The 20,947-nt window shown below is 40.6% G+C and overlaps 2 protein-coding genes and 1 long non-coding RNA gene across 5 annotated transcripts in view; 2 read left to right on the forward strand and 1 right to left on the reverse strand.

Moving 5' to 3' along the window:
* Positions 1–4,860, forward strand: part of LOC147148195 (polypeptide N-acetylgalactosaminyltransferase 18-like) — a 177,000-nt gene extending 172,140 nt beyond the window's left edge. For all 3 annotated transcript variants that reach the window (XM_086028477.1, XM_086028479.1, XM_086028480.1), the window contains one exon: positions 1,458–4,860. In XM_086028477.1, the coding sequence (XP_085884603.1) occupies positions 1,458–1,604 (147 nt within the window). In that variant the 3' untranslated portion in view covers positions 1,605–4,860. The remainder of the gene's footprint in view (positions 1–1,457) is intronic.
* Positions 4,861–17,148: 12,288 nt separating this feature from the next.
* Positions 17,149–19,006, reverse strand: LOC147148197 (uncharacterized). Its single transcript, XR_015086642.1, has 5 exons — positions 18,793–19,006; positions 18,387–18,509; positions 18,008–18,145; positions 17,763–17,891; positions 17,149–17,700 (listed from the first exon to the last, which is right to left on the reverse strand). It is a non-coding gene; the product is annotated as an uncharacterized LOC147148197 (long non-coding RNA).
* Positions 19,007–20,327: 1,321 nt separating this feature from the next.
* On the forward strand, positions 20,328–20,900 carry pyurf (PIGY upstream open reading frame). Its single transcript, XM_086029460.1, has 2 exons — positions 20,328–20,586; positions 20,754–20,900. Exons 1-2 carry the CDS (start codon positions 20,396–20,398, stop codon positions 20,881–20,883), a joined length of 321 nt encoding a protein of 106 aa, XP_085885586.1. The 5' UTR covers positions 20,328–20,395; the 3' UTR covers positions 20,884–20,900.
* The last annotated feature ends 47 nt before the right edge of the window (positions 20,901–20,947 follow it).

A 20,947-nucleotide genomic window follows, 5' to 3' on the forward strand; every position in this document is an offset into this window, starting at 1 on the left:
TTACTCGCATGGATACAATGAAGTCACAAAGGCAAAAACGAAGAACTACGAGGTCCAGAACAACTATGATGTGGAGCTATATTTGTGAGCAGAGAGAATATTCTGAGCTGTTGTTGAGGTCCTTTTAAAGTCCCTTGATAGTAATGCGCAGCAGGTGCTTCAATCAGCCAATGGGAAGGAGGGAGAGCAAAGCAAAAAACATGACAACGGGTACAATCCTCCAGCATGACATTAATAAACAAAAGATAACAATCCTACATTTTTTTTCTGGATGCGGCCCTAGATGGAAAAAGTTTGGACACCCTTGTAATGTAGAGCATTTTGATTTCAAAGCAATGCTGTCTTTCTGGTGCACACAGTAAGCTTGATGCTAATAGCTTGAGTCTGCTCTCCTGCGACCTAGTAAACTCATTAAAACATGTTACTGTTCCTGTAGTATCGCTAAGGAACTACATAACTCTGGGTGCCATCTTATTGCTCTAGGCTCTGTCATGCAGCAAACAAACAAACATGGAGTCATGGTCTCACACACACAATGGAGATGTGGCAACTCATATGAAATCATGGTGAAGCAAGCCTCTTATTCAAAGTGGCGTTGGTTTGAACAAGCTTAGAACGCAGACATATTTTTGCATTCGTGCTGTGTCGGTGCCTCTTCCAGTCCACTTTCAGTCTGATTTATTGGAGGCATCAGAGCAGCAGCATTATGACGCTTCTGATCAAATGCAGTTGTGTTATTAAACAGCAAAAACATGAAAGCAACATTGGTCAAATTTGCACCGGAACAAATCATTCATTCTTGCAATAGAAGTGATGAAATTTATTGACGTTTTTTGAAAGGAATACAGAATGTCCAGAGGGATTTTGTTTTTGCCTGCTGTATTATAAAACAATACCAGCATGCGCAACAATAATTCATCCTGGGGTGATAAAAATATAAATCTGCTTTGTAGAAAGAAAACAGTGTGTTTCCTGTCAGTATCTTCACAAGTGACAGTTACTGTAGCTTTAATAATGCAAGTCTCTCTCTTGACAAACCGTGATACGTTCCTCAAGTCGCAATAAATTGTCAAAATATACTGCATATCGCTGCCGACGGACCCGAACCTCCCATGTCACTACTGTAGGTGTGATGAAAAAAAAAAAAGTACATATGAACTGTTTTTGTAATCACTATGGCTGATTACTAAATTATTTCTTTGTCAGGAAAACAAATCCTACAAAACCTTCAGCAGAATTCTCTGATAGGTTTTCCACAAAGTGCAAAAAGAAGAGAGGTACATTGGACTGTGTCAATATCCACAATCGTTGATCTAGTCTTCACAAATAATCTTTTATTTGCTCTTTTTCCCTCGCTCTCTCTCTCTCTCTCTCTCTCTCTCTCTCTCTCTCTCTCTTTCTCTCTCTCTCTCTCTCTCTCTCTCTCTCTCTCTCTCTCTCACTCTCTCTCTCTCTAGGACGGTTCCATCCAGAACACGGAGTCTCAGCATTGTCTGGAGATGGTGGAAAGCAGTCAGTCACAGTTTAGTTTCCAGCTCGCCATTCAAGACTGCAGCGGACAAAAATGGACCATCACTAACATTCTGACTGTCCTGCCCCAGTGAACACATTTAGTGACATCTTTAGTGGGATGGAGAAAGAAAGGCGTCATCAGCTGCTGCAAAGCAAAAGGCTACAATAAAACCTGAAAATGGACAGCTACTAAGCTCTGGGTCACATTGGAATAAGAGTTGAGTTTGAAAAGAACTCTCCTGCTGATCTGAGCAGGAAAATACATGCCCAAAAACATGCTTTGATCCGAGTCATCATTCGAATAAGAATCGGCAAAAGAAAATTCTTCATTAGTTCTCTAATAACCATTTTATACATGCAATGACTCGAGAGGATAGACGCTCACAGATGAATCATGTTCACAAAACTCCCCATTCTGCAGTTGGAATGAGAAACACAATTTCATATTCCAGGGAACAGATTCATAAAATCATGTAGCCCCTCTGGTTATTACACAAGGTCTGCTTGAAATAACATTTCGGGTATCAGACCGCAGTTGCACCCTCACTATCATATCACGTAACTTTAACAAATTCAGTTTGCATGGTTCCAATATGCTTGTGGGCAGAGGGCAACCAATTCTCATGAACACTACGTGTGATATCCAGTTTAGTTAGTTGCTCTTGAAGTTCTATGGCCTTGTATAAAGCCCAGTGGCAATACGCTCCAAAACAAACTTTGCAAGCTAGAAATGGATGGATTGATGACACACCATTGGCAGTAACACTACACTTAGTGACTCAGCAGTTCTGATTAGACCACGTTACAGTATATCCGTTGAACAACAAGCTTCCCAAGTACCCACATTAAAATGACACAGAGTGACAAAGCTACAACAACAAATGTAGTAATAATGGCACAACAGAGATGTATACGAACATGACAGTGACATTACAAGTCTACTGTTTCAAAAGTTACTCAATTGAGGAAGTTAGTGGCAGGCAATTGGAATCTGATTGCTGGTTTTTGGTACACATTGACTACTTCATTATACTGGAATAATCCCACTGAAGAAATGTAAAGCTAATTTCAACATGCAAATGCACAGCATGCAACGACATCTGTGCCTGAATTTAGGCTGCCCTGCTACCTTGAAGGTACTCAAATGCTTTTACACTGTCACCTCATTCACGTGATGATTTACGGGTAAGTGAAACTTAACAGCTCATTCGCACACTGATGACGCAGCCTCGGAGCAACTGTCTGCAACGACAAAGAGCTCTTGAAAAAGCCTCCGTACTACTAAATGTTGGCCTAAATTAGACACTGATATAATTATGAACGTCTTGTTCTCTCAACAGACCGCAGTGTTTTTAATGATGCTGTCAGTCACAACTTCTGTCTAATAATCTTGTCATTTCGGCTATAATGAAGTGTCATACAAGTATGTCAATGCCTGCTCACACTTTCTTGAGAAGGCTGTAATAACTCACCATGAGTTAGATGATGACACTGGAATACAAAATGCTCTGACAATGGGCTCCTTCATTAAAGTCAAAAAACACATCACCCCACCTGGTGATGGTCATTGGTGCCGGGTCTTGATTCTTAGACCTGCGCTTCCTTTTCCCCCGAAGCCAATCCTCACATTGAGCAATTTTGTCCTTGGCCTCCTGCATCTCGGCAGTCGCTCAGTGGAACATCGATGGCATTCTATTCCACTTTTCCCATAGCAAAGAATGGAAATAAAAAAATCAGTTCGATCCCACAAACTGCTACAATCATAAGATAGCCGTTAGTAATTCAAATGGAAGAACAATAAAACAGTCATTCTTAACTTTAATGACAAAGGACATGGGAGTACTATCATGTCAACAGTCACAGATGCACCCACACTTTTTAACATTCTCAAGAGTTACACAAGTGTAAAAATAAGTTTGCCAAAAAAAACATAAAAGCAACTAAATACTTGAATGACCACCAAGCCATTGGATAGTATCAACAAAGGAGCAAATTAGCTGGAATTTGTGCTTCATTTTTGGGTGTTTGTATGTGACTTTGACTATAGAGTTGTATTTATTTTCAACAGCGCATACAGTAGATTTTGTTTTCTTAAAGCGAAAATCAACTCAAACATTTTCTATACAAAAATATGTTATATGCAGTCTCACTAGTCTAAACGTGATATTCTGATTAATATTGTGTTTGCGGAATATGAATTAAAGCGGTAGCCAATCCAAACATATTTTTCTCAAGAATATGTTCCCAGCTGGCCCACTAGTTGCAACACGGCATACTGATTAATTTTGCGTTTGTAGAATATAAGTTAAGCAGCAAAATGCACTTGTTTTTATCCATCTCTGGGGGCGACCATTTTGTCTTCTGTCGACTGAAAATGACATCACAACTGCTCACAACGACCAATCACGACTGACCTGTTTTCTGAATCTGAGCGGAACATATTCTTGAAAAAAATATGTTTGGCTTGACTTCCGCTTTAAGCAGCAAAATACATCTGTTTTTATCCATTTCAGGGTGTGGCCATGACATCACAGTTGCTCGAGTAACAATCAATCATGGCTCAGCTTTAGAAAAAAAGTGAACCATGATTGGTTGTTACCTCTGCCCTGAGCAGCTGTGATGTCATTTTCAGTCGACAGCAAGTGACAAAATGGCCACCCCCTGAGATGGATAAAAACAGGTGGATTTTTATTCATATTAATCAGAATGCTGTATTTAGACTGGTGGAGTAGCATAGAACATATTATTGTAAAGAAAATGTTGAGGTTGACTTCCCCTTTAACACAAAAGATTGTGTTCAGTGATATTTTTTCACCATTATGTGTTCGTGTCATAGTACACATGATATGCTGTAATGATAAAATAACCAAACGTGACCCACAAGTATTGATTACATATTTTGTGTAGGCTACTACCTAGGCACAAATATATTAGTGATCTATATTTTCTATATGACTATATTTTTGGCTTTTGTGGATTTCACAAAATTACTACTGCTAACTATTTCTCCAAAGGCATTGTGTAAAAATAACTTAAGTGTGAAACTGACTGTCATGTATTATATTCTTATTCAATCCATTTTTTATCTGTTTAAAATGAACAAACAAACAAAAATATTTGTAATTTGACTGGAGCTGTGCACTTTTTCTCAGCTACTGTGTAGCATCCATCACCAAACCTGTTAAATCTTCTCCTTGTGACTCAGGATTTAAAACCTGGAATTTTTGTAGTTTCTCAATTTTGGGGAAGCTGTTAATATTTTAAGTTGTGCAAATATTCAAGCTATTTTATTAGTGTATCAAAAGTAAATATTTATGAGACGTGGAAATAAAATCACACCGTACCAAAGATGTGTCCTCTGTGTCTAATATTTGAAGTCTGCAGCTGGGAGGTTGTCTTGTGCAACTCTTTCATGCTTAAATGAGATAGACTTACATGGTTGATAATTAGAAGATGGGCCATGTTGCAGCTATTCCCTCCCAAGTGACTCCAAAACTCTCTTGCATGCGGGGAGATTGTAGGTTACTGCCTTGATCCCTTTGAATTCTCATCCTATTCGAACTTTTTTCAAAACAAATCTGGATTAGGATGTGTAAATCGTGATACACCCTGGACTGGTTGCCAGTCAATCGCAGGTCCCATACAACAACCATTCACATTCACCCCAATGGACACACATACAGGAAGGCCAGAACCTGTATTCAAACGTCAGAGCCGTGAGGCTGACGTGCTACCCACTGGGTCACCATGCTGTCCCTGTCAGTTTGTCTTTTAAAAGAGCTGGGCATTCCGCCTATGTGACAAACCGGTCAGTCTATGTGCGCCGATGACCCACGCTCATTTTGTAGGTGATAAATGATAGATGGGAAACTTTGAAAAAAATAAACGGACTAGGTTTAGTCGGAAGCTCATTTTTTCCATCGATGTAATCATCTATTTTTGAGGCTTCAATGTCCGCGGCGAGGCTTTCATTTCCCATTGGTTGCGGCCGAGTCCTCAAAGGTCCTCAAAGGGCCATAAAGGTTCTAAGATGAGATGCATTTAGTCCGGCCACGGTGAGGCTTCCATGCTATGTGAGTCTTTCGTTTCAAATATCGCTCAGCGGGTGTGGCGTGAAGGGGTGCTAGTGCCAATTGAAGAGTAGTAGATAAGTAGTTTGTGTAATGTATGGAAATTACAATGGTCCCTGAAGTATACACTCTTGACTCTCACGAGTCTTGATGGAAGTTAAGGTGGGTTTGACGAGAACAGAAATAGCAAGATAGCAGATGTTGTGTATGAAAAGTTGCTTGCTGTCTACATATTAAACAATGTGTTCTTGAGAACCTACAGTTTCATTATTTGATGTTGACAAACATCACATGGTGTCAGAAGTGACGCGACCATGAGAACGCAATTACGATGTCGAAGTTTAGTCCACCCGAAGAGTTTAAATTCACAAGCCCGGCAGGATGGCCGGAGTGGAAACAAAGATTTTCTCGTTTTCAGACGGCGACGAAACTGAACAAAGAGGACGGCGAAGTCCAGGTCTGTTCAATCATATACGCCATGGGTAGTGAAGCGGAGAAAATATTCAGTTCCTTCGAGTTTGATGACGAGGGACACAAAAAGAACCATGACGTCGTGTTACAGAAGTTTGATGCATACTTCATTCAAAGACGGAACTGAATACACGAACGGGCCTGCTTTTATCAGCGAAGCCAGCTGGCCGGGGGAAAGGCAAAGGCATATATCAGAGTTTTATTCGATTTGGCAGAAAATTGTGAGTTTGGTGACAAGAGAGATGAACACATCCGAGATAAACTAGTTGTTGGCATTCGCGACAAGGAATTATCTGAAAAGTTTCAGCTCACAGCAGACCTGACGCTATCACAAGTCATCCAGCAAGTACGACAAGCCGAGGAGGTGGCGAAATAAATCAGCCTCCAGTCTCAGGCACCGGAAATACAAGTGTCTAAAATTGAAGACGGCAGTCGGTGAGGACCGCAACAGAACGCACATTACAGACCACAAGGTGGAGCTGCAGACCACAAAAAGGACAAGAGCTGCGGCAGGTGCGGCACACAGCACCAAAAGGGTAAATGTCCTGCTTTCAAAAGTACATGTAAAAAGTGCAACAAAAGAGGACATTGGGCACAAGTATGTCACACTAAAGCAGTGAATGAAGTCACTGAGAGCAAAGGACAGTTCCAGTTTTTGGGTGAAGTCAGCAAGGAGGCTAACTCAGATGAATGGACTGTTACACCACTTTCATTACACCTTTTGGGAGGTACGCCTTCCGAAGACTCCCATTTGGGATAACAAGTGCACCTGAAATTTTCCAAAGGGAAATGGCCGAGACCCTACAGGGGTTAGAAGGAACGGAAGTCTACATGGACGACATGCATGGTGAAACCGAAGAGATACACGACAGCCGCCTAAAGCAGGTGCTGAAGGTGATTGAGGCATCAGGTCTTAAATTAAACGAAGCCAAGTTTAAACAGCGACAGGTTCGTTTTCTGGGACGAATTCTGGGATTTCTGGGATTTTTAATGAGATTGGTGTCAAACCGGATCAAAAAAGGGTAGCTGGCATAAGAGACTTTCCACAACCTCAGAATGTGTCTGAGCTGAAGCGGTTTTTGGGAATGGTAAACTATATGGCTAAGTTCATCCCAGACCTATCCACCAAAGGTCAACCACTGTATGAGCTGCTAAAAGGGACAGTTAAATGGCTGTGGGGGTCCGCACAACAGTCCGCCTTCCAGAGACTGAAGATGGCTTTGATGTCAGCACCTGTACTCACCCAGTATGATGCAAGCACACCAACAGTGGTGTCCGCTGACGCCAGAAGTTATGGACTGGGGGCAATTCTGCTTCAACAACGAGGTGAGGATTGGAAACCTGTCGCGTACTGTTCTAGGAGACTTAGAGATGCCGAAACACGATACGCGCATATAGAGAAAGAATGTCTTGCCAGCGTTTGGGCATGCGAACATTTTGATAAATACTTGTTTGGATTGGACCATTTCAAACTTGTTACGGATCACAAGCCTTTAGTACCACTAATGAACAGCAAAGACTTGGATAATGTTCCTATAAGATGTCAGAGACTTCTCATGAGATTGATGCGATTTAATGCGGAGGCTGTATATACTCCGGGAAAGACATTGGCAGTGGCAGATGCTCTTTCCATTCATGGTGAGGAGGACGACACATACAGTAGTGATGTGGCTGCACGTTTACTCAGTCTTGAGACATCTTCCAGCTACTCCACAAAGAATGGAAACGATAAAGGAACACACTGCAGAGAACTCGCAGCTTCAGCTAGTGAGGGTGTTTATTCAGTCAGGATTGCCTGACTATGAGAAAAAGATACCTGAGTCTGTTAAGGATTTTTACCAAGTAAGGGGAGAGCTGTCATTGGTCGAAGCGTTGATCACCAGAGGGAATCGTATCGTTATTCCCAGCTCGATGAGAAATGAAATTATAGATAAGGTTCACGGTGAGTACCAGGGGTTGGTGGAATGTAGAGAGAGAGCCAATCAATCGGTATGGTGGCCGAGAATTTCTCAGGATATTAATACTAAAGTAACTCAATGTAACTTCTGCAGAGAAAACAGAAACGCACAGAGAAAAGAGCCTTTAATGCCAAGTGAGTTACCATCTAAGCCATGGCAAAAGATAGGCATAGATCTGTGTGAGCATAACAAACAGGCCTATCTGGTAGTGTCTGATTACTATTCAAGGTACATTGAGATTCTTCACGTGCCAACGATCACAAGTAAGCGAGTCATTGCTAAGCTAAAAGCCATATTTGCACGTTATGGCATCCCAGAAGTGTTGGTGAGTGATAATGGACCTCAGTTAGCTTCAGAGGAGTTCAGTCAGTTCAGCAACGAATATGGCTTTGTCCATTTGACATCTAGTCCACATTATGCTCAGAGTAATGGACACGCTGAGAGGGCTGTGCATGTAGCAAAAGCTATTCTTAAACAGGAAGATCCTCTTCTTGCTTTGATGACATACAGAGCTACACCATCATCATCCATGGGAGTGAGTCCTGCCGAGCTGTTGATGGGTCGAAAGATCAGGACAATTCTTCCAACCTTGCCCAAGAACTTAGATCCAAAATGGCCGAACAAAGTTCTGCTTCAACAAATGGATGCAGCTGCTAAACAAAGACAAGCTTATCACTATAATCGCAGGAATGGTGTGAGAAATCTTCCGCAGCTGAGTCCAGGGGACAAGGTTCTCATGAAATTGGATAATGAAAAACAATGGACAACGCCAGGTATGGTGATAGGAGCCAGTTCTACTGCGAGGTCCTACCTGGTGGAGTCTACACAAGGAGGACAGTATAGACGAAACAGACGTCATCTACTGAGTGCACCTACATTACCTTCAGGTAACACTCCACACTAAAACGACAGTTCACAGCAGAAGGAACTGGTGACATTGAGACAAATGTGAGTATGGTTCCCAGCTAGGAAAAGACTCCTGTAGGATCAAATCAAATCAAATCAAATTTATTTATATAGCACTTTTCATACAAAAAGAATGCAACTCAAAGTGCTGTCGAGTAAAAATGTCCAAAACACAACATAAAAAGGAAGACCCGCAACCCGCCCTCCCTCCCAACAAACCCAAAGATATATATCCGCTATTACATCAGTACTCGCACCTACACACACACACACACACCCCACAAATACACACAAAGCACACAACCTGATAAACTTTGTTAAAAAAAAAATGACAAGGCACAGAGGAACCATATGAGGAAAGGGTACCCAAGGGGGGCTCGTTCACGCTGAGGGGAATGACAGCCCACGGGCCACAGGGAGTGCCGCCATCACAGAGACCCCCGGCCCGGATCAGCAGGGTGGACCCCACACAAAGTGTAGAGTCCCCCGGCCACCCGGACCCAAGGAATTACTTAAAATGAGTTAAAAGCCAAACTAAAAAGGTGTGTCTTCTGCTTCATCTGTTTCATCCACTCAAGAGAAAGTCACCATCACTCGTTCAGGGAGAGCGACTAAACCAGCTAATAGAATGGATTTATGAGGACATTGTTGACTTTGAGAAAGTTGGTTCTGTGAAAAAAAAAAAAGAAAATTGTTGTGAACTTGTATGTTAAATTGGTGAATATAAGTTTTGAAACCTTTTTCTGGAAGTGAAAAGGTATATCGTTAAATGTGTTATTTGTTCAGGATATAGACTGATATTGGAAAATTGTTTCTGATGGATGGAGTAAGTAGAGTGATTTTTGTTATATTGTCTGTACTGGAATAATATCCTTATCCATATCATTGAAAGGGGGAGATGTAATGTATGGAAATTACTATAGTCCCTGAAGTATACATTCTTGACTCTCGCGAGTCTTGATGGAAGTTAAGGCGGGTTTGACGAGAACAGAAATAGCAAGATAGCAGACGTTGTGTATGAAAAGTTGCTTGCTGTCTACGTATTAAACAACATGTTCTTGAGAACCTACAGTTTCATTTATTTGATGTCGACGAACATCACAGTTTGTCGAAGTTGGTAGTTGGAACCGATAACGGAAGACCGTTTAAAATGATAGGTAGACTAGACTACAGGCGATTACTACTTGGTCTGGCCGGACAAAAGGGCGCATAGACGGCCGGCGGAAGGATACCGATGGAAGGCGATAAACGGACTGCGAATTTTTTGTAAAATGCCCAGCTCTGCCTTTTAAACCGATGTACTCATGACACAGATTATTTGTTTAAAAGCCTCGACACACCAATCCGCCGTTGGAAAGTCGGTACAAGCCGTCTGTTTGGTGTGTCCCGCAACGTCATAAAGTCGGAGCCATCGGCGTGTTCGGCTGATTCAACATGTAGGATCGGGTCGAGCTGTCGGAACAAATGATCACTGTGATTGGCTGTTAGCTAGCGAATCAGGGCACTGGACCAGAAGTGACGAATGTGGAAAAACGGTGAAAATTGAATGATTTTCGTCAAGAACTAAATCAACTTTGCTCATTTTTCACATCTCCTCAACATAATGGCTGGCTGGACAGAAGAGCACAAAAAAAAAAAAAGACAGCCATTATTCGACATCGCCGTGAAAAGCTACGCCAATCGAGTGATGCAAGGCAAGGTATGGGAAGCTATTTAGACACAGTTGGTTATACCAGGTAGGATTTATTTTTATACTTGAGTTTATTTTCATACAGAAACTGTTCATAATTGTTTGTAAATATATTAACTCAGATGGGATGGAGGGGGAATGGTGTACTACTCACACATGCACAAATGGTCCGGAGTAATTGGTGTCTCCTTCGGCTTTTGCAGTGTGTTCTTCGGTCATTTTCCGGTCCGACGTGCTGACTTCTAGGCCAACGCGACAGTTGGCCACAACGGCCGACGTCGGATTGGTATGTAGAGACCTTAATGTCTGCAATCCAATGCGGTGATATTGAGCAGTTGTGCAGGTTTTTTTTTCCATCTTTAGCAGGTCTTTCACCTAAAAGCAACATTGAACAGACTAGTGTCCAAAACCTGACTTATGGATTGGTATGACCTTCGAACTGACTCCCTTTTATTGATAATTAACAATGAGCACACCTGAAAACTTTGAACCTGAAGTAAAAATATTCCGATTTCAATGAAAATTCTCTGGGGAACTACACAATGCACAAACCACTAACAAACCACCTGTGACTTCAGCATATCTGATGAGAGTTCAGTCTGGATTTTTCTTTTGGTTTTATTTGTTTTACTTATGATACCACGACAGTAGTATGAAATTAGAACAAATCCAGTGCAAAGAAAGAAACTTAAGTAGATTATGCTCTGTAGGAGAGTTAGAGGAGTGAGTCTTGACAATGTCGCAGCTTCTGAGAATACACTAATTATTCCCAAGTAGAAACAGTGTGCTGTCTCATTAGTCCACTGAGGCAGTAGCTGGACTCTCTTGTTTTCTCGGATGCACTCATCACCCATTTCCTTCTGTCATTAACATTTCTCCTCTCACTCTTATCACCATACATGCATGAGTGAATGTGTCTTCTTTACTATGGAGCAATCCATCCTTGGAAAAAAATAGACACACTGGACATTTAAACATGTAACAGTAACATTTAAAAGCCTACTCAGAAAAAAACTGATCAATAAAATTGGAAAAACTTCCCAATTGTTAGATATAATGGTAGAGCTGCATTTCAATTCCCAGAATACCTTGCCTTATCTAAGTCTTTAAAGTGGAAGTCAACCCAAAATCTTTCTTTACAATAATATGGTCCATGTACCCCCACTAGTCTAAACACAGCATTCTGATTAATATTGCATTTGTGGAATATGATTTAAGCAGCAAAATCCACCCGTTTTTAGCCATATCTGGGGGCGGCCATTTTGTCACTTCTGTCGACTGAAAATGACATCACAACTGTTCAGGGCTCAGGTAACGACCAATCACGGCTCACCTGTTTTCTGAACCGGAGCCATGATTGGTCGTAAGAAGGTCATGGATTTCTGGACGGCTGGACCCACAATCAATTAAAAATCAAAGCGATGATAAACGTATCTGTATGTTTCTCATTCTGTGTGGCTTCTGAATAGTCCAAGCTGCCTGAGTTCCTTTTGCTCTGCTTCTGTGTGCATGTCTTATTCCCAGTTTCTATAGTGGGGTTTCTATAGGTGGATTTTCTGTCACATTTTCAGCAAAGCTCCCGAAGCCCAAGAACCAGGTCAGAGCGAGGCTGCAGCGGTTTGACTGCTATGCATGTGCCCTTGCCCGCAAGCGCATAACAAATGATTGACACCTTGTCAGTCACACCATGTCTGATTAGTTGCTTTTCCTAGGGTACGCTGGTGTCGTAAAAATCTAATTGCTGCAAGATGGGGCCAGAGAATCTTGAAGAATGGATGGAGGGCATCTGAGGATTAAACCTGTTGAACTCAACTCTGGGACAAGCATTATTATGCAGCATGAATGTTGGTTACACTTCGTTAACAATGTTGCCTGATGGAGAAATAATTGAGGAAGCGATTCGCTAGATCTGTGCCTATCCATCATCAGTCTTGCCAATCTGCAATATATTAGCTTTTCATTCTAATTAGTGGGCAAATATATTAATTGAGCCCACGGCGCTTGTGAGGATAAGCGGTTAGGATAATGAATGGATGGATGGATTTATCAATTGAAGGGAAAAACGTGTCGGGAATAGAGGGTGAGGGAAATGGGAAAGGAAGGATTTTTGCAAGTTCGCAAGATAGGAGCAACTATGATGGGAGAAATTATGGGTTAATGCTAGGCAGAAAAAGCAGAAGGAAAAGGTAGCGTTGGTCTTGATAATACGATTAAGAAACCAAAGCTTCATCAGCAAATTTTCAGTGTAGAAATTGAGGCTCTCCTTGCATGAATAATCTGTTTTTAATTGGATAAAACCTAAACTCAGCATGAAATCAATTTAAAGTGCGATGATATTGAAATCCCATCTGACAGAGAATTGAACAGACATTGTAAAATGATTCCTTGAAGGCCATATGCCGAAAATTCATGTACTGTAACTAATTGTGGAGCGCTAAGAAAGTGTAAAGATGGACTTCAGGCGAGGAACCACAGATTAAGAAAATGTAGTTTACCGTTCAGAAAAATATAGCACCAAAAAATGGGTTTTGTTGAGAAGGGTTGATATGAAAAAGATTCACATCCAATATTGACACAGTAATACTGTAAATACGCAAATTCAGTACAATACATGGTGCACAATTTCAATGTCAGCCAGTGTGTAATGGGAATCTCCTGGCAATAATTGTTTGAAATGTTCAAAAAGTATTTTTTTAGCAGAGTGTTTCAAATGTACCCTTAAAAGAGAAGTCAAACCAAAAATTGCCTTTACAAAAATTGCCTCCACTTCAGAGAACAGGTGAGCGATGATTAGTCGTTACTTGAGCCCTAAGCAACTGTGATGTCATTTTCAGTCAACAGAAAGTGACAAAATGGCCGCCCTCTGAGATGTATAAAGACGGGTGGATTTTGCTGCTTAATTCATATTCTACAAACACAATATTAATCAGAACGCCATGTTTAGACTAGTGGGGCTGCATAGAAGTTATTACCAGAGGTGGGCACGTGACCCTTTTTTGACAGTGCGTCCTCCGTCTGCGACCTGGGTACCCTTCCGGCCTCGTCCCTTCGTCCTTATTCATAAAAAATAATCATCCTCCGACCCCGTCCTTTTAAAGCGGTTCTGTCCTTACGTCCGTCCCCATCCAGCAAAAAATAAATAAATAAATAAATAAATAATAATTTTTAAATCCGCCCATTCGGGGCGGCTAAACAAATCAACTTTTTCCCTCTTTGAATCGCGGCATCAATCAGCATCAAGTAGTAACATGTCACGCACGTGTGCGCGTGCATACTATGTGTGGGATTATCGTTGTGGTTTTTGGACATCTACCAGTACCGGGACAGAAAAAAAGAGCTTGGAGAAACGTGAGCGAGGAGCTTGTTATACCTGAGATGTTTTTCATTTCTTTAGTTTTTTGCAGCTGTTGAACTTTGCCAAGATGTTAATATTTGTTTGCATTAGCTTTAACACAGCTAAAGCTGCGTACTCCTCCAGCAGTCAAGCGACATCCCGGCATCACTCGCTGGTGTGCTGGCTCTGATGCTGGGTCTCATCACTTGTCGTACTAGTAGAACTCACCCTGTACCTCCAGTTAAAAAATCTCCTGCGCAGTTGGGTAACTAGTGACGCGTTTGAAGTGTTCAAAGGCGATTTTTGTCGTTTGCCCATTTCCCCGAGTGGGTTGAGATGAACTTTGGCTGCCTCGCGACTACGTCACACGCATGAGGCATAAGGGACGATTAGTAGGCCGGACTAAAATCCACCTCCGCCCTTGCTTAGTCCGTAATTTTTTAAAACTTGTCACCCCCCGTCCTCCGTCCCAAAAATGGGCGTCCGTCCAGGATGAAGGGACGGACCATTCCACCCCCGGGACGGACTGCCCAGCTCTCCTTATTGCTATAAAGACAATTTTTGGGTTGACGTCTCATTAATTGGTCATCATCTTCCAAACCGCTTATCCTATACAGGGTCGCGGGGAGTTGCTGGAGCCTATCCCAGCCGTCAATGGGCGAAGGCAGACTACACCCCGAACTGGTCGCCAGCCAGTCGCAGGGCACACATAGACACTGTCACTGAGCGGGAATCGATCCCACGCTGCCCGCACACAACTCAGGCGTGTGTACCACTACACTATCAGCGGACCTCATTAATTGGTAAACAAGGCTATTCTGTAAATGGTGCACAATTTAGTTGTGAGTGGGGGAACATGTTGGACTCAGTGTGCTTATTTGAGTCAGTCAGTTTTTATGATTCCAATGAACAGTATAGCAGAAAAAATTACAATCGTAATTATCTGTATACGAATACACAATTTTACAGTGCATCTGAAAAGTATTTACAGCGTTTCTCTTTATCCACATTTTGTTGTTTGAGCCTCATTGTAAAATGTATTTATTTTTTAATCCGTCAAAATTCTACAGACAACACCCCATGATTACAACACGAAACAATTTTTTGGGAGATTTTTTTTGTCTCATTTTTTCTGTGCAGAATTTTAAGGGAAAATTAATTGAATCCATTGAATAAGGCTGGAACATAAAATGTGGAAAAAGTGACGTGCGGTGAATACTTTCCAAATGCACTTTATACAAAGAGAGCGGGGGTGGGAGAAGACGTAGCCGTTTCATGTTCTCTCAGCGCAGGCTCACTGTCCCGCACTTTGAAGACCCTTTGTGTGCCGCAATGATGACATTTACTGTAAGACTTGGTTAATTTGTTGATGCTGCCAGCGGGTACCACACATGGAATTCTAATTATATTGTAATAGATCACAAAATAGAAGTGTAGTGAGTGCAAGAAAACTTCAAGGTATTATATTACATCACGCTGTTATGAAACATATGCATTTATTGAAGGTGTTGGGAGTAATACAATTATTTTAAAAAATATAACAAAGTTACAGTAATTAACTGTCATTGTTGAAATAGTACCATTTGCGGATTGACGGTTATCAATCATGGTACAATTTGCGGTAAATTCTAGAAATATCATATCAGAAATATCATATCGATTGACTGGCAATCAGTCCGGGGTATACCTTGCCTCTTTCCCAAAATGTTGTTTTTGTATTTTTGTTTTGATTTTGGCCATCAGCTTGTTGTACTTTTTGGTGACAGTAACTCAAAAGTAATGCAAAATGCATTACAGTCCAGAGACTGACAAGAACTAGTCACTTTAAAAAGACAGTAACTTGTAACACAATGTGTAGTACACTGCTAGTTGATGACACAAATACACATTGTTTTTTCACTTCACTTTGACATTTGCTTTGAGGGAAATATGAAATAAAAGAAGCATTCATTCATCCACTGGGCTATGAAAGTTCATATCCCATCTTCTTGACACATGAAGACATCTCCCCAATACAAACTAGGCCAGTAAAGCAGGGGGAAAAAAACACAGCCTGAAGTAGTCAGAAAAGTCACCCTCGTGAACGGCTCCTAAGGGCCAGCTGTCAGTGGGCAAATATCTCGTGTCCACTTGAATGACTCTGAAAAGGTCACAGAGGTGTCAGACTGATGAAAGCTTTGTCAAATATCACTGCTGTGGAGCGGACTCATAAAATCTGTCAAAATATACCCTGCAAGACTCCCTCCTGTCTGCATCGGTTTCTGCTGCTGCCATGTAGGTGACGCCTTCGCTGTTGCTGCTTCTTCCGCTTGTAGAGAATGTCAAGAGATGCTGTAAAGTAGACATTCCCTCTCTGCCTCTGAGCATCTCTGCTGTGATGAAAACCTACTGTCTTTTGAGACATGGGCAACATTGCTGGAGAGGAGCAGGAAATAACAGTAGTTCTGCTGTTGGCAGAGAAATCCTATCTGCCTAAAAGTGGTTTGAAAAAGTTCTGGCAGCGCTACTGCATATAGTCAGAGACGCCTGTGAACGCGGAATGTGCTGTGATTAATTCATGTGTCTATTTTTATTGATTAAAGCAAAGGAAATGCACTTTTATTTTTCAGGTCATTCAAGCATATTTGTGACTGAGCTCAGAATTTGTTCTCAATCTCACTTTATATTACACAGTCCTATCTATCCATTTTCTGGCACGTTCCCTCATTTGGGCCAGTAAATCATAAACATCACACAATTTCTCACTCGAAACCTAAATAAGGACTAAGATTGCATTTAAAAACAATGCAGACCCTGCAGAACACTGCACTGCATTGCAGTAAGATCATGTTGTTCTTTCCCCTGTTTATATAGTTATCATTTTAAAACTATTTCGTCTTCATGGGAAATATCCATCACAACTCAACCGTTAACAGCAGTATGTTGCATATGTAGTATCACACTGCAAGACTGTGTTGGTCTCCACGCACCATGTTGTCATTGACACATCAATTACAGCCGTACATAAACTACTCAGTCGTCTGTGCTGTTTATGTACACATCCTTCTTCTGTGTCAGTGTAATTTCAGCAGCGCTACACATAGCTGATTGATACAGCTCATGAGTCAACAACCCCCACAAGAAAGGGTTCCTGGCTGCAGTTTGCTACATCACCTGTCAATTTGCTGGAGGTAAGATATATTATTGTAGTATACCGCTAAAAGGAACAACAAGTCTACAAGTCTCAGTGGAAATAATTTTATCTCGGGGGGGCTTCTCATTGTTGTCACTATTCAATGAAGAGACGCTATTACCGGTACTCGCTAGTCGATATTGCTTTGTTGTATTTGGGGTAAAATAAAGCATCACTTCAAACAATGGATTGTTCTGTTTAAAGTCTGTGTTATTTATCTAAATAAATCATTCATGTGAATATATTTGATCATAAAGTGTGTGCAATTCTGCACTGAAAACAATGGCATTACTTGTGAAGTGTACCTTTCAAAGTTCATTCAATTTATATTTACAGTATTGGGCAGATGATGATGATCAACAACCCTTTAACCCCTTAATTGTGGCACATAGGTCACGCACAAGTGACCTGTACTTCACTCTATCTCTTGTAAGTCTTTCAAGTTCTTTCAAGGATTTTGTCCTTGTTCTGCAGACCTTCGCCAAGTGACTCTCAGTCTTCCTCTACTTCTCGTCTTGTGGACGCTTGTAATACTTCTTCAAGAAGTCCCTCCATTTAAGTCCATCACTGCATAGGGCTTCCTAAATCTACAGGACATTTAAGCCAATAAACATCAAAATGTAAGTGACACACTAAATGATGTATTTACCTCTGAAATGTCCAGATCTACTTGGCTTGTGGCAGGGTTCTCAGAGTTCATGCCAGTATTTTCATCTTCACTGCTGGAAGTATAGCATGAGTGTTCTTTGGTGTTGATTTGGTTACTCTTATCATAATTCTGTGTGAACAGAGTCAATAGAATGGAAAATGCAGTTCATAAACCAATGCTCATCTGGAGATAATGACCCTTGACCCACCACATAACATGTCAACGAAGCTAAAGTTGTACTGTACCTCTTCAATGTGCATATCCAAGAAGCTGTATCCAACATGTTCATCTTCACTGCTGGAATCATTGAGCTCTTCCTCTCCATTGGCCAAAGTGTTACAATTGTGTCCATCTGGGTTGGTGCCATCAACATGACTGGTATTCTGCAGTAACAAGAAAACAACAAAAACAATTGAAGTCCCACTCCTTGTATGTCGAATCACATAATCGGATGTTAAATAAAAGCAGCCTAGAAGTACATATACTTTAATTTTCAGACAAAAAAAGTGCTTATTGGATAAAAATAAATAATTCAGTGATATGGCATAAACATTGAAGCAGACAATAAATTATAAATAAAGTAAACAAAGCAGTTATGCCCCTAAGTGCTTTACATAGGTGTACCTGTTGAAAGGCAGTAACCGAAAGTGTATGGATCGAAGAGCTGCTTGTGTTGACATCATCTTTATCTTCACTGTGGAAAGCAATAATCTGATCTTGAGTGTTGTCCTGGAATTCTGCCTTTTCCTGGAGAGTGGGTGTTCAAATATAAATATCAGTTATATTTTACATTAAATCTCTTACATTATCAATAGTATATAATACACAGAAACTAACAGTATATACAGGAACACTTTTTACATACTGAAGTGCAGCACCTCAAGCTAGCTCAAACAAGCTAACTGCTACAACAAATGAGATCAAAATAGCTAGGTCGAAAATGGCTAACAGCTGACCCTAAGACACACAGCTAAAAAAAAGAGCTATAGCACAGAGAAGAACAATATACTTACAATTTACAGTTACTTACTTTTCATTTCCATCTGTATTTGGTTGTCCTTGGAATCACTGCTGCATCATCCTCCAAATATCTTTGATAACTCCCACCTGTTTCGGCATGTTATGTTTGTATGCTTCAGTCGATGTGCAGTTAGCCAGACTGCTGAACAATCTAGAACACGTGAAAAATAACATTTGAGTAATGTTGTGTTTAATATTTTTTCACCCACAGCCTATAGATGAAGTTCCCCAACACCACCATGTAGGATGTAAGGAGGATAATTAGAACAAAATGTAACAATATAAGATATGCCAAACAAATAAATGAAGAAAAAGGAAATGATTGAAAGTAACTGTTTCCAATAAAGATATATTTGATATCATCATGACTTTTTTTATGCACACCTTTAATTGTATTATATATTTGGAAATGCACTGGAAGCTATCTTAAAATGTACTGTAAAATAGTGTATAAATGAGTGTTCTTTTGATATACTAAAGTGTTGACTCGTAGTACATGAAGGAGTGTACTTGTAGTACACTTCCAAGTATAAACCTGTAAACTAAACTGTTGGCTAGAAGTATACAACTTGCATACTAGTAATATATAAAATAGTGTACTTGTAGTACACTTCAAGTATAAACCTGTAAACTAAACCTGACTACAAGTATACTAGTAGTGGATAAACGAGTGTACTTGTAGTCCACTTCAAGTATAAACCGGTAAACTAAACTGTGGACTAGAAGTATATGACTGGTATACTAGTAGTATATAAATGAGTGTACTTTTAGTACACTTCAAGTATAAACCGGTAAACTAAATTGTGGACTAGAAGTATACGACTTGTATACCAGTAGTATATAAATGAGTACACTTGTAGTACACTTCAAGTTTACACCTGTAAACTAAACTGTGGACTAGAAGTATACAACTTATATACTAGTAATATATTGAATGAGTATACTTATTATTTACTTAAAAAGTATTAAATTTGTATACTTTGTAGTACGCTACAAGTATATAGTTCAGAGTACACTTATATACTTATACTCAAGTATACTTTACAAAGTATAATTCTTATATACTACTTTTTCGTAAGGGCGATTACATCGTTGTGCACGACCTTGGTTTGATTTTTGATTAATCTCAATCCTGTTTTGGCTGACGTGTTGGCCAGTCGAGTGGTCTTCGGCGGCATATGTTGGTGATTGTGTGACAATAAAGCAACGACATCAGCAAGTCGAGATCATTGATTTGAGGGCTACGGTGCAAGTCAAAGTTTGACTGATGATAGAAAGTGCAAGAGGACTTCTCCGCAAGGCAGAACAATGCTGCCACCACACGGACAAATGTAGAAACACATTAACAACCATATATGAATCAAATGTATGCTAGTGATGGCAACTAAACCCGAAACAAGATATTTAACAAAACAAGATATATATAATTTTCAAAATATATATGTATATATATACTTTAATTAAAGCACAATCACAGAAAAGAGGTTGTTATTTAAATGGTCCTGTGGAACTCCAAAACGCTACGTACAAAACAGAGGGGGACTTTTATTTGAGTTGCACTAAATGTTTTTCCGGAAGTAATTAGGGATCAAACCTTTCGCTCGGTTGTGGTCATGTTGCGAAATGTTTTGGGCAGATTTTTCACTGTTCAACGCAACGTAAGATACACGCCTTCAATTCAGGCAGCTTTATCTGCTTTTACGTCTGTGAGGAACTTCACGGACGTGAAGGACGAAACGCAGCAGGCGTTTGACACTTCCTTACTGGAGTTCTTAGTGTGTCCACTGTCTAAGAAGCCACTCAGGTAAAATATCTTACACTTCGGTTTAGGTCTCGTAATGCAGTTTTATAATGACGATAAGCAAACCTTATTTTCTGGGTGTAATGATCGGTCAGTTTGAGCCAAGACATAAGACAGCCTTCACCACGCAAAGACAGTTTCATCGTGAGTGACTTTGTTCTGCCCTCCAGGTTTGAAGTCACAACAAACGAACTGATCAACGACGAGCTTGGTATAGCGTACCCCATCATCGACGGAATCCCCAACATGATCCCCCAGGAAGCCAGACTCGTCCAGAAAGACTCAGACGCACCTTCTTAAGGATAGAATTGTCCAAGTTGCATCCTTAGCTAAACTTTTGGTACCCAAGTTCATATACTAATAG

Source organism: Filicampus tigris, chromosome 4 (genome assembly GCF_054856515.1).
Source record: "Filicampus tigris isolate MCC_2025a chromosome 4, RoL_Ftig_1.0, whole genome shotgun sequence".
NCBI lineage: Eukaryota > Metazoa > Chordata > Actinopteri > Syngnathiformes > Syngnathidae > Filicampus > Filicampus tigris.